The sequence below is a fragment of the Cervus elaphus genome, chromosome 31, assembly GCF_910594005.1.
Source record: "Cervus elaphus chromosome 31, mCerEla1.1, whole genome shotgun sequence".
NCBI lineage: Eukaryota > Metazoa > Chordata > Mammalia > Artiodactyla > Cervidae > Cervus > Cervus elaphus.
In genome coordinates, this window is record NC_057845.1 from 9,129,770 (window position 1) to 9,143,177 (window position 13,408).

Here is a 13,408-nt window from a genome sequence, read left to right on the forward strand (position 1 = left end):
CTGAAGCCATCCACTCTTTTTTATTAAAGCCAGTTTGATGGATTCTCTTCACTTCTGACTGAAAGATACCTGATCTGCACAAGCCAACAGAAGTTTCCTTTGGATTGTGGATTGTATCAGTTAAGAGCCCCAAATCACTTTTGGGCTCCAAAATTACTGCAGATGGTGATTGCAATCATGAAATTAAAAGACGCTTACTCCTTGGAAGGAAAGTTATGACCAACCTAGACAGCATATTGAAAAGCAAAGACATTACTTTGTCAACAAAAGTCCATCTAGTCAAGGTTATGGTTTTTCCAGTGGTCATGTATGGAAGTGAGAGTTGGACTATAAAGCAAGCTGAGAGCTGAAGAATTGATGCTTTTGGACTGTGAGACTCCTGAGAGTCTCTTGGACTGCAAGGAGATCCAACCAGTCCATCCTAAAGGAGGTCAGTCCTGAATATTCATTGGAAGGACTGATGTTGAAGCTGAAACTCCAATACTTTGGCCACCTGATGGGAAGAACTGACTCATCTGAAAAAACCCTGATGCTGGGAAAGACTGAAGGGGGGAGGAGAAGGGGACGACAGAGGATAAGATGGTTGGATGGCATCACCGACTCAATGGACATGGGTTTGAGTAAACTCCAGGAGTTGGTGATGGACAGGGAGGCCTGGCGTGCTGCAGTCCATGGGGTCACAAAGGTCAGACACGACTGAGCAACTGAACTGAGCTGAATTGATCAGTTAAGAATTTACTTTCTGTAGTGGGTTAAAAAAGAGTCGGCACCACTGAATGACTGAACTGCACTGTACTGTACTGGGTTAAAAGTTAAAAGTTAATGAACTAATCACTTTTATTTCATTAAAAGTTAATGAAATAATCACATCTTGACATAAATCATCTTGACCTTAACCTAATTGAAAAGAAAATTAATTATTACACTTCTGGACAAGGAGTAACAGCTTACCAAATCTGTAATTATTGGCTGAATGTGGACTTGGTTACAACGTGCCGTCTCCAGGGTACATGCTGCTGCCTCAGGGTTGACATCGGTGCACCTATAAACCGAAAAGAAAAAACTATACCCTATGTCTATTGATAAAAATTCAAAGAATGTTTCACTCCTTTTATATAAAGTAGATTTAGAAAAAAGTTGAAATACTTTATAATGGTGAATAAAAAAACAATTCAGATTTGTCATGCTGATGAAAAAATTTGTTATATTGATGTAAAGTCCAAGAGTAGAATATAGCTACATGCAAACATATCTGAAGGAATTTATTAAATTATGAATCCAATCTCAAGGGTGAAACAGATCAGCAGCCCAGGTTGGATGCATGAGACAAGTGCTCGGGGCTGGTGCACTGGGAAGACCCAGAGGGATGGGATGGGGAGGGAGGCTGGAGGGGGGATCAGGATGGGGAACACATGTAAATCATGGCTGATTCATGTCAATGTATGGCAAAAACCACTACAATATTGTAAAGTAATTAGCCTCCAACTAATAAAAATAAATGGTAAAAAAAAAAAAATTTGAATCCAATGGAGAAATACTATGCAGCTACCAAAAATGAAATTTAAAGGGAAAATGCTCATCATACAGTATTAAATGAAAAATACAGGAAGTGAAGAAAGAAAAAGAGGAAACAGTTGGGCCACATGTGGTAAAATTTATGGGTGATTTTTATTTTCTTGTTTATATTTTCTATATCCTCAAATCTTCTATAAAGACATTATGTTCCAATTTTCTTCTGATAAATTATTTATCTAAAAATGATTCAAATTTAGAGATGACTTAAAATTATTATGTGGCTTCTACAATTATGCAGTATAATAGGACAATTCTGAACATGCATTTGTCACTTTTAGGGAGGCATAATTTGTAATCAGAGTCCTGAGTACACTTAAAATAGACACTATCAGATACATATTATCCACTTACAAAAATGGTTTCATTCAAGCAGTCATAGTCACAGTGACTCTCTCAGACCAAGGTGTGGATGAATGTGTCTGCTTACACTTACATATACAAAGCCTGAGGCCCGATCACAGAGGCTAGGAATGCAGACACCACTCCAGACCCTGAGCCAACCTCGAGGCATATTTCCACTCTAAAAAAACAAAATAAAATAAATACTAGCACAGTGGTATTAAAATATACATCATGGAAAATAACTCATGCTACTTTTAATGTCTATTTCCCAGAATCATCCCTCACCTGCAAATACATGGAAATATAAAAGAAATTTATAAATAAGCTAATTTCCAACAATCACTTAGTGCTCACTTATTGTTCAAAACTGTTGAAATTCTGGGTGTGTGATTGAAGTTTGCAAAATAATACATAGTTTTTGATTTTCACAAAACATTACATAAACAATGGAATGTTAATTTAGGATTGGAAATATTAATATGGAAGACATCAGCTTTTCCCAGAAGGAGCTCCTAGTTTGGTGTTTCCTAAAAACAAAAAGGTATTATTACAATATTTATTTATAAAAGATGTTTTCTCTCATTTTGAAGTAACTCATGAATCCATCAGCATATCCCAGGGGAAGACAAGAAGCTCCCCCCGCCACCCTCTTCTACTAATAATAGACTGAGAGCAGCGGAGAAATTCCGTATTTGTACATCACTACACTGAATTGGGAAAACACCCAAGTAATCTGACCTTAGAATATTAATAACACTCTTAAGAATGCAATTAAATACATAAATTCTTGATTCTACCATACTTATCCTTCCCTATCATCTTGTATATGGGCGTCCCTGGTGACCCAGTGGTAAAGAATCCACCTGCCAATGCAGGAGATGAGGGTTTGATCCCTGGGTTGGGAAGATCCCCTAGAGAAGAAAATGGCAATCCACTCCAGGATTCTTGCCTGGAAAATCCCATGGACAGAGGAGTCTGGCGGGCTACAGACCAGGGGGTTGCAAAGAGTTGGATATGACTTAGTGACTAAACAACAACAACATAATCTTGTATTTACAGTAAAAGTACAAATTATCCCCATTCCAGAAATAGGTTTGATGGTATTTAAGGGGCACTCTTAGCACCTAACTTCCCAAATGAACTATTAAAAACCAACAGACTCTAGGGGTTTCTAACTTCTGGAACTGCTCTGTACATCTGACAAGACTTTACTGTGCAGTAGGAATGTCTGTTGAATCTTACCAGGAGGCTTCTATTTGAAACTTTAACTATCATGGCCTCATAAATAATTAGAATTCCATGACCAGAAATACCCAAGACTTTAAAATAAAAACAGTTCCTTTTACAGCAAGGCAATTTGTGCTTTAAAATCTTTCTGGGATATCTTGATAATAAAAGACATGTTATAAAACAGTACTGTTAAAAAAAAAACAACACAGTACTGTTCCATTCTGTATTCCAGTAGATCCAAAAGTTTCAATGCTTACAATGAAAAACTAGTTTAATAAGAGTTGGGACAATTTATATACGGAAAAATCTGACCAAGAGAGAGAAACACAATTTGGACCTTCTAAGCCTGACAGCCTGTTTCATCCTGAAAAAAACCCCATTTCAACTTTTGATCTCTAACTAAATCTGTGTGTGCTGTATGCTTAGTTGTGTGGACTCTTTGGGACCCCACGGACTGTAGCCCACCAGGCTGTTCTGTCCATGGCAATTCTCCAGGCAAGAATACTGGAGTGGGTTACCATGCCCTTCTCTAGGGAATCTTCTCAACCCAGGGATGGAATACAGGTCTCCCGCTTTACAGGGGGATTCTTTACCATTTGAACCACCAGGGAAGCCCAAGAATACTGCAGTGGGTAACCAATCCCTTCTCCATGGGGGCTTCCCAACCCAGGAAGCAGGGGGTATCTTGCACTGCAGGTGGATTCTTTACCAGCTGAGCTACCCGGGAAGCCCAAATTAATTAAATCTAACTACCCAAATTGCTTTCATCTAAAAAATGACAAAGTATTCACTTTTTATATTAAATTAAAACCTATATGAGCGCTTCAACAAATCAATTTTAATACTTATTATGAGCTAGGGTATATTCTATAGGCAGCTAGCTGCATGTAACTTTAAATTTTTTATGATTTAATTAAAAACTCAGTGCTATTCACATTTCAAGTGCTCAGTAGCCACACGTGGCCAGGCTTTTGCTGGGTAGCTGAGTATGCTATCCAGGGGGTTTAAACACACTCTCCTACTCCGATATTTTACAACCTCATTTCTTTTTTGTGCCCTTCCATTGCTGGAGGATGCTTTTATGTACTGCGTAGATTCAATAATGCCATGGGGCACTGATATTTACTAAAAACGGTAATATTGAGACGCAGCGTTCTCAGGATGTTTCGTTTTTGAACGTGTTATAACACCGCCACTCTTTAGGCTCTTCAGATTAACAGCTGATAGGAAATGTTACATCCTGAAAAGGTGAGGAAACACAGAGCCCCCGAAACCAAAACACCACCTTGGGAAGAAAGCGGATAGCTCCCTGCCGCACTGATTATGTGTATCCACGGGAAAATCCTCAGTTACAGTATTTTGGTGTCAGCTGTCCCCAAGTGGGCCGACACCGCCTCCTCGCGGGGAGGGCGGCGACAGTCCTTGCCTTGGTCCTGCGCCGCCGCCTCTCCAGGACTCCCGAGCCCTCTCCCGCGGGGACCCTCGCCCTCCTCGCACCCCGTGAGCTCGCCCGCCGCCGCTTCGAGTGCGTCCAGCAGCAGAAAAGTGTCCTCCGCGGGCTCGTACACGTCGCTGAAGGCGCCGTGGCCCACATGCCCGTACAGCGGCGTGGGGAAGCTGGGCGCCGCCATCTTTTCCTCTTCCGGCCGGCGCGCGTGCGCCAAAGTTGCGCATGCGTAAGTGCAAGGCCTGGCCGCGGGGGCGGGGCACCAGGGGCGGCGAGGAGCCTCCCATAGGGCTGGTCGGCGGGTGTCTTTCCATTGCTAATTAGACAGTTGTATAATCTGCAACTACTCACGTTTGTTTGCTTCTTTCGAATGTTAAATTGTATTTTATTTTATGGCCTAGCGCTGGGTAGAGGCAGCCTCTGTTGTTTTTGACTAATCTTTCTTTATATTTAGAAGTTCTCTTCTATTCCTAGTTTGCAAGGATTCGAAAAAATCCATAATAGAATGGTTACCAAATTTAACGATATTTTTTCTTTTCCATCAGTTGAACGTTCAGCCTTGAGCCTTTAGATTAAGATTTTTTTTTCCTTATTTCACTTTTTAGTAATATTACAAAAATTGCCTTCTTGATGGTGTATCATGAATGTTCTCTTTTTATAAACCTCACTCGTGCAAAAGGATGCGTTTTTCTGTCGTTTAATACACTGCTGGGACTTCCTTGGATTGGATCCCTGCTCTGGGACAATTCCACATGTGTGACGACTACAACCCACCCTCCCCCCAAGCACCACCACTACTGAGCCCGAGCTCTAGAGCTGTTGATCTGCAACAAGAGAGGCCAGGGGCATGAGAAGCCCCTTGCACCACAGCTAGAAAGTAGCCACTGCTTGCAACTACACAGAAAGCCAAGGCACTGCGATGAAGACCTAGTGCAGTTAGAAGTAAATAAATAAAAGTATTTTAAAAATGCACTGCTGAATTTGGAGTGCTAATGAACTAGTTCTGTTTTGTATCAGGGTTAGGGTTCCGTAGGACATTATTTCTGAAATATATAAAACTTACCCATAGAACCAGTTGGGCTTGGTGCCTTTTTCAGTGGATATTCTCTGGTGTTTGGGGGGATCTTCTATAGATTTTAAACTATTCAGGTATTTGCAGTCTTTTTGAGTCAACTTTTGAAATTTCTTTCTCAATAAAACATTGACATCTAGTGTTTTAAATTTGACAAATAAAAATACGAAGTACTTGGATAATGTTTTTAAAAACCTTGAATATCCGCCACCCAGATTTGACAAATAATAGTGTTTTCTTAAGTTTCCTTAAAATAGTTTTAAAATATGAGAACTAAAATATTACAAGTGAATTGGGTGTTCTTTCTGTACTCACCTTCGGTTCCATTTTGTAATCCTCAATCCAAAGTAACTTCTTTTCATGAATTCGGTATTCATCTAACCTATGTTTTTAAGCTTTTATTCATGCATTCATAGACAACATCTCGTGTATGTGTTTTCATATTTGTATAACTGGTAACAGGTTGAACATATTTTTCTTCAAATTTCCTTCTCATTCAACATTAAGATTTTAATTTTGATATATAAAGCTAGTTTATTCCTCTTAATTGCCATATAGTTTTCTTATTCTTTGAAAATATAAAACAATTTCTATCCGGAATGGATAAATATCAATTGGTAAACATTTAGGGTTAGTTATGAACATCACTGTAATTAATTTTCTTAAACATAGCTTTTTCTGATCTTTTACAGAAATTTCCTGGGATTCAACCGAGAATGGATCAGCAGGGTTGTAAGGTATACACATACATTTGGTTTTTGTTCAGTAGCTCGGTCGTGTCTGACTCTTTGGGACCTCACCAACAGCAGCACGCCAGGTTTCCCTGTCCTTCACCATCTCCCAGAGCTTGCTCAAACTCATGTCCGTTGAGTTGGTGATGCCATACAACTATCTCATCCTCTGTTGTCCCCTTCTCCTCCTGCCTTTGATCTTTCCCAGCCTCAGGGTCTTTTCCACCGAGTCAGTTCTTGGCGTAGGTGGCCAAAGTATTGGAGCTTCAGCTTCAGTTTCATACATTAAATATATTTAAACTGTGTACTTTCGATTCAATTTTCAGTGAATCTAAAACTGCTTTAAAAAAAAGCAAACTGTGAAACATTATATATACATATATATACATATATATATATATATATATATATATATATATATATATAAAGGGTGTGTGTATGTATTTGGTTAGAAGTGTAATTTTAAATATCTTAATGAAAATGACAGTTAAATGTACAGTTGAAAGATAAGCATGTTAATGAAATTCCTTCTGTTATATTACTATTATCATAATTATTATTGATTTAATAATCCTCAGTATACCTTATAAATTTAGGAATTGGCAACCCACTCCAGTATTCTTGCCTGGAAAATCCCATGGACAAAAGAGCCTGATGGGCTACAGTCCATAGGGTCACAAAGAGTCAGACACGATGAGCACGTGTATGCTTGACAAAGCTGGTTTTTGCCCTGCTGACATTGCTGTTGTTAATATTCTCATGGGATAACAATCTTGGTTAAAAATGTTAAAAAGAATTCAGTACTGCCCAGCCAGTGCAGTAAGCAGTGGGTTACCTGCCAATACAGTTCTGTTTGCGTTAGCCAGTTGAATTGTCAACATGGTTACTCATCTACTGGATGATTTCACAACTCTCTTCTTAAATTTGGTTGCTTTGGACACATTCTATCCTGGAAACAAAATCTAGGCTCCATAATAAATTCAGAAATAGTAGATTCATGTCTTTTTTTCCAGCTGGTTCGGGTAGAGTTTACACATTTACTTCTGCACCATAGGAACGGCTGCTAGCAAAGTTGAAGCATGCATTCAATTCCATTACTTTGGCACAATACAGAGGCACATAAAAGAGGGCGACCATCAGCCTGTCTATGGTTGGAAAATTAATTCTTTTCAGTGCTTTTAAAAAGAATCTCTACAGGTGCTCAGATCTTATGAACTTAGGACCAGCAATGACCTCATCACCTTCAGCTGGTCTAAAAGTTATCTTTGGCAGCTGCGTACTTTATGAGATCGTGTTAATTATGATTGTTTTTCCTAGTTGTAAGTCCTTCTGGATAAGTTTCTATAAAACATTTATTTTTATCACTTACATAACTACATAAAATATTTTCGTTGGTGTCAAACTGTCATGTTAGTGCCAAACAGATTCCATTTCAATTTCTAGAAATTATTGGAAAGTTAATATTCACATTTTAATGGCACCCTTGCTGTAGTCTTAAATCATGTTTTACTGAAATTCACAACAGAAAGCATAATCACACTGTGTTTATACAGAATAAAGCACAGAAATAAACCTTTCCTGTTAATCTCTGCAGTTAATAACTACCCTTTCCTTTTTTTAAAAAAAGACTAATCATGAATAAAATTCAGTATCTTCTTGAACTAAGTTTTCATAAAAATGATCATCGTGGATATTCATCATTTACTTCTCTTTTCTGCACAGTGATATTTTAGTTTAGGAATCATAAACTGCATCTTTTCCCTGGCTTATGAAACTTTATCCTATCCATTTCTATTTCAAGAAAAATAAGAATATTTTAAAAAGTGAGGTTTGGTAAGAAAGTCATATTCCTACCTAGCTTTTGGTTTCTCTGTAGAGATATCAGTTCAAGAAAGCTCAGTCTCTACAGACATTTTCACCAAGTCCCAAGCTTGCGCGGGGCTTCCCAGGTGTCTCTAGTGGTAAAGAACCTACCGGTGAGTGCAGGAGACCTAATGGGCACGGGTTCCATCCCTGGGTCGGGAAGATCCCCTGGAGGAGGGCATGGTTACCCGCTCCAGTATTGTTGCCTGGAGAATCCCACAAACAGCTTAGCACGCAGCAAGCTTGTATCAGTTCAGTTCAGTCGCTCGCTCAGTTGTGTCCGACTCTTTGAGACCCCATGAATCGCAGCACGCCAGGCCTCCCTGTCCATCACCAACTCACGGAGTCCACCCAAACCCATGTCCATTGAGTCAGTGATGCCATCCAGCCATCTCATCCTCTGTCGTCCCCTTCTCCTCCTGCCCTCAATCTTTCCCAGCATCAAGGTCTTTTCCAATGAGTCAGCTCTTCACATCAGGTGGCCAAGTATTGGAGTTTCAGCTTCAACATCAGTTCTTCCAATGAACACCCAGAACTGATCTGCTTTAGGATGGACTGGTTGGATCTCCTTGCAGTCCAAGGTACTCTCAAGAGTCTTCTCCAACACCACTGTTCAAAAGCATCAATTCTTTGGCGCTCAGCTTTCTTTATAGTCCAACTCTCACATCCATACATGATCACTGGGAAAACCATAGCCTTGATTAGATGGACCTTTGTTGGCAAAGTAATGTCTCTGCTTTTTAATATGCTGTCTAGGTTGGTCATAGCTTTCCTTCCAAGGAGTAAGCATCTTTTAATTTCATGTCTGCAGTCACAATCTGCAGTGATTTTAGAGCCCCCCAAATAAAATCAGCCACTGTTTCCACTGTTTCCCCATCTATTTGCCATGAAGTGATGGGACTAGATGCCATGATCTTAGTTTTCTGAATGTTGAGCTTTAAGCCAACTTTTTCACTCTCCTCTTTCTTCATCAAGAGGCTCTTTAGTTCTTCTTCACTTTCTGCCATAAGGGTGGTGTCATCTGAGTATCTGAGGTTACTGATATTTCTCCCCATAATCTTGATCCCAGCTTGTGCTTCTTCCAGCCCAGCGTTTCTCATGATGTACTCTGCATATAAGTTAAATAAGCAGGGTGACAATATACAGCCTTGACATACTCCTTTTCCTATTTGGAACCAGTCTGTTGTTCCATGTCCAGTTCTAACCGTTGCTTCCTGACCTGCATACAGATTTCTCAAGAAGCAGGTCAGGTGGTCTGGTAATCCCGTCTCCTTTGCTTCCAAAACAAGCCAAAAAAAATCTAGAGACAAGTTCAAGGAATAGCAACTTTCCTCAGAAAGCCATCCATCTGAGAAGATGGTGGACTAGAACCCCAAAACCATCTTACCTGAGTTAGAATTCAGGCTTCTTTTATAAAGTTGCAAACTCCTTGATGATAGAATTCTTTGCTTTTGCCACTGTCCACAGGTAGGTCTGGTCACAATGTTCCTATAAACAAGACAAATGTTATTCTCTGTTCTGCAACATTTTATATGAATGGAAAAGTGTTACACCTTTAAGGTCAGAGCCTTGAGAATGGACTGTTCTATATAATACAGGATATGGGAGCGTGTGTGCCAAGTTGCTTCATTTGTGACTGACTCCTTGCAACTCTATGGACTGTACCCCACGAGACTCCTCTGTCCACGGACTTCTCCACGCAATACTGGAGTGGGTTGCCTTTCCCTCCTGCAGGGGATTTTCCTGACCCAGGGATCAAACTTGCATATCTGTCTCCTGGATTGGCAGGCAGGTTCTTAACCACTAGCGCCGCCTGGGCGGCACATTTCAGGCTATAACCAACATTTTTTTTTTTTAAAGAAAAGGTGCAGAACCAGCATGACCAAGCACAGGCAACAGAGCACAAAGATTGGAGCTAAAGGAATAGATGTAATATGGAGTCAGGTTTGTTCTTCTCTGTTACATTATTTCAAGATGTAATTGTTTAACTACAAAGCTACACTTTTGGGTAGAAGACATCCTTTGGAGGTAGCGCATTGAAACCATGTTTAGAGATCTAGACATATGAGCTTTCAGACAGTAATCACATTTACTTCATCCCAGTCTGGAAGAAGTCACCGTGTGAGCTGGAGGATGACTAAAAAGCTGACTTTGGTCAGTGTTGCCAGAACATACACTGTTACTCCAAGACTCTTCTTTGCCTGGATCTTGCATATGCCCAACTGTGGACCAAAGTGTGGTGCCCTCACCTCCCCACAGTTCTTATGTAGAAACCATACACCTCGATGTATTTGGAGGTGAGGCCTTTGGGAGGTATTAGGTTCAGAGGAAGTCATGAGAGGGCAGGCCTTCATGATGGGATTAATGTCGTTATAAGAAGACACTGCCTTGCCAGGTGGTTCAGTGGTAAAGAACCCACCTGCCAATGCAGGTGATGTAGGAGACGTGGGTTTGATCCCTGGGTCAGGAAGATTCCCTGGAGAAGATAATGGCAACCCTCTCCAGTATTCTTGCCTGGAAAATCCCACGGACAGAGGAGCCTGATGGGCTATAGTCCATGGGGTCATTAAAGAGTCAGACATGACTTAACAACTAAACACAGCAAGAAGAGACATCAGAGAGTTTGCAGTCTTCCACTCTCTCCCTGTCATGTGAGTACACCCTGAGATGTGTGTGCTTGCCAAGTAGCTTCTATCATGTCCAACTCTTATTGACCCTATGGACCATAGCCCACCAGGCTCCTCTGTCCATGGGATTCTCCATCCAAGAACACTGGAGTGGGTCGCCATGCCCTCCTCCAGAAAGGGGAGCATAAGCAAACTGTAAAATCATAGTTTAGAAATAGCCCTATTTTGATTTGTTTTTAGTTATGCATGCTAAGTCACTTCAGTCGTGTCCGACTGTCTGCAACCCTATGGACTGTAGCCCTGCCAGTCTCCTCTGTCCGTGGGATTCTCCAGGCAAGAACACTGGAGTGGGTTGCCATGCCCTCCTCCAGGGATCTTCCCGACCCAGGGACTGAACCACATCTCTTGCCATCTCCTGCATTGGCAGGCGGGTTGTTTATCACTAGTGCCACTTGGAAGCCTCCTGAGAAGCCAGCCATCTGTAAGTCAGGAAGTAAGCTCTCACGGGAATTTAACCATGCTGACACCCTAATCTCAAGCTTTCATTCTCTGGAACTATGAGAAATAAGTGTTGTTTAAGCCGTTCAGTCACTGGTATTTTGTTATGGTAGTCCTAGCTTACCAATATATCCCCTAAGGACTAGATGCGTGGCATCAGAGCACATGCAAAGGGTCTGGTAGGGAATTCAGATGGTGTTCCAGGCAGTTCCGGAGCACATGTTTTACAATTTCAGTCACTGCCTCTTTTAGTGTATTAACAGAATCTCAGAAGATGGTTAAGCTGAAAAGACAGCCTTCAAAAGACTGCATTCCAGCAAGATCAATTAACAGTTTGTAAGTAAAGTCATTTTGCTTGTATAATTGCTAATGAAATTCTTCAAGTAGCTGTTATTCTTAAGAAAGTTGAATTGCTAGCTTAAGTTATGGAGTATAGTCAGCTGGACTCTATGCCTTCCTCATGTTATTCTCATGAGCTATTTGTTGATTTGATTTTGAATGTTTTCTCCGTTGTGGCATAAATTTATGAAAGAACAGGATGCCAGTCAGAAACTTTATTACATTCTTGTGAGAAAATATACTTTTATGGCTCTCTTATGCTAGAAGTGGCACTAATTAATTGAGAGTGTGAGTGAAGGTTTGCCCTGGCAAATTTGGAAAAGCAGCTTAAAAATAGGTAATACAGATGTGGAGAATTTTTCTGTCTAGCCTTGATCCAGGTACCTATTATCTTGACTTTCCTTATGTTACCAGAGCATAAATATAAATTATTTCTTTTTTCCCAGTTTTATTGAGACATAATTGCCACATAACATTGTATAAGTTTAAGACGAATGGCTTAATGATTTGACGTATGTGTGTATTGGGAAATGATCACCACCATCAGTCTAGTTAACATTGATCACTTCACGATCACACACTTTTTCCTTGTATTGAGAACTTTTAAGATCTACTCTCCTAGCAACTTTCAAATATTCACTATAGTGTGATTGTCTATAGTCATTGTGTTGTACACTACATCCAGAACCTAAATGTCTGGCATTTGTTTTTATGTATTTATTTTTAATTATTTTATCCCCCCCCCCCCCCACGTTTTTTGGAGCATTTATTAGGTGCCAGGCACTGTTCTAAGCACTTTACCTGTGTGAACTTGTTTTTTTCTAACAGTCTTCTAAGGCAGGTACCACTCTCCCCACTTTACACAGAAGGAAACTGAGGCAGCAAGAGGTTAAGTGTCTTGTCCACAGCCACACACTTAGTAAAGGGCAAATTCAGGATTTGGATTCAGGCCCTTCAGACTCCAAAGCACAAGTGCTCTTTTCCATACGCAGCAGCTGGCAGGCCTGTTCCCCCTGGGGCGTGGGGTAGAACTCTGAACTCCCCATGGGCTGACTGGAATCTCTTCCCAGTTACCCACAGAGGGGCAGAGTCAGCATGGAGCACTGGTGGTCCTGAAGTCTGGCATGGAGATCCCATACCTCTGAATCCACTGGGGTTTCCGGGACAGGGGAGAGAGCTGGCGGGGCAGGAGTTTCCTGTTGGCGCCATCACAAATTGCTGCGAGCTCAGTGGCTTTAAATGACGCAAATTATTATGCTACAGTTCTGCAGATCGGCAGTCTGACATGGGTCTCTAAAATCAAGGTGTCATCAAGGCTTTGTTCCTCCTAGGCATGCTGGGGAAGAATTCACTTCCTCACCTTTCCTGGTTCCTAGAGGCCTCCTGTATTCCTTGGCTGGTGGCCTCTTCATCTGCAAAGACGGCCACAGTGGACCCTGACTTGGTGTTGCTCCGACTCTGCTTCCTTCATCGTTTCTCTTCCTCTGACCCCCTGTGACTTCCTGGGTTGCTTCAGATGCCTGCAGCAGGAAGGGGTCAGAGAGGTGCCTCCTTGTCCTTCTTTGGTGTATAAGATTCCAGCCCCACCACTACCTGGGGGGCAAAGGTGGTCTTGGGTGGCACTCCATGCCAGGCACCGTGCCTGGCGTTGCAGTTTCTGGAGGACAAAGCAGAAATGGCCTTG

General features: G+C 41.2%; 2 protein-coding genes across 7 annotated transcripts in view; one reads left to right on the top strand and one right to left on the bottom strand.

Annotated features, from left to right (window-relative positions):
* N6AMT1 (N-6 adenine-specific DNA methyltransferase 1) overlaps positions 1–4,800 on the bottom strand; it is a 23,709-nt gene extending 18,909 nt beyond the window's left edge. For all 6 annotated transcript variants that reach the window (XM_043893021.1, XM_043893020.1, XM_043893019.1 and 3 more), the window contains exons 1-3: positions 4,645–4,800; positions 2,009–2,095; positions 952–1,042 (exon numbers count right to left, since the gene is read on the bottom strand). In XM_043893021.1, the coding sequence (XP_043748956.1) occupies positions 952–1,042; positions 2,009–2,095; positions 4,645–4,778 (312 nt within the window). In that variant the 5' untranslated portion in view covers positions 4,779–4,800. The remainder of the gene's footprint in view (positions 1–951; positions 1,043–2,008; positions 2,096–4,644) is intronic.
* Positions 4,471–13,408, top strand: part of LOC122687293 — a 26,437-nt gene continuing 17,499 nt past the window's right edge. The window contains exons 1-3 of the mRNA XM_043892652.1: positions 4,471–4,823; positions 6,359–6,403; positions 11,638–11,721. Coding sequence (XP_043748587.1) covers positions 4,471–4,823; positions 6,359–6,403; positions 11,638–11,721 — 482 coding nt within the window. The remainder of the gene's footprint in view (positions 4,824–6,358; positions 6,404–11,637; positions 11,722–13,408) is intronic.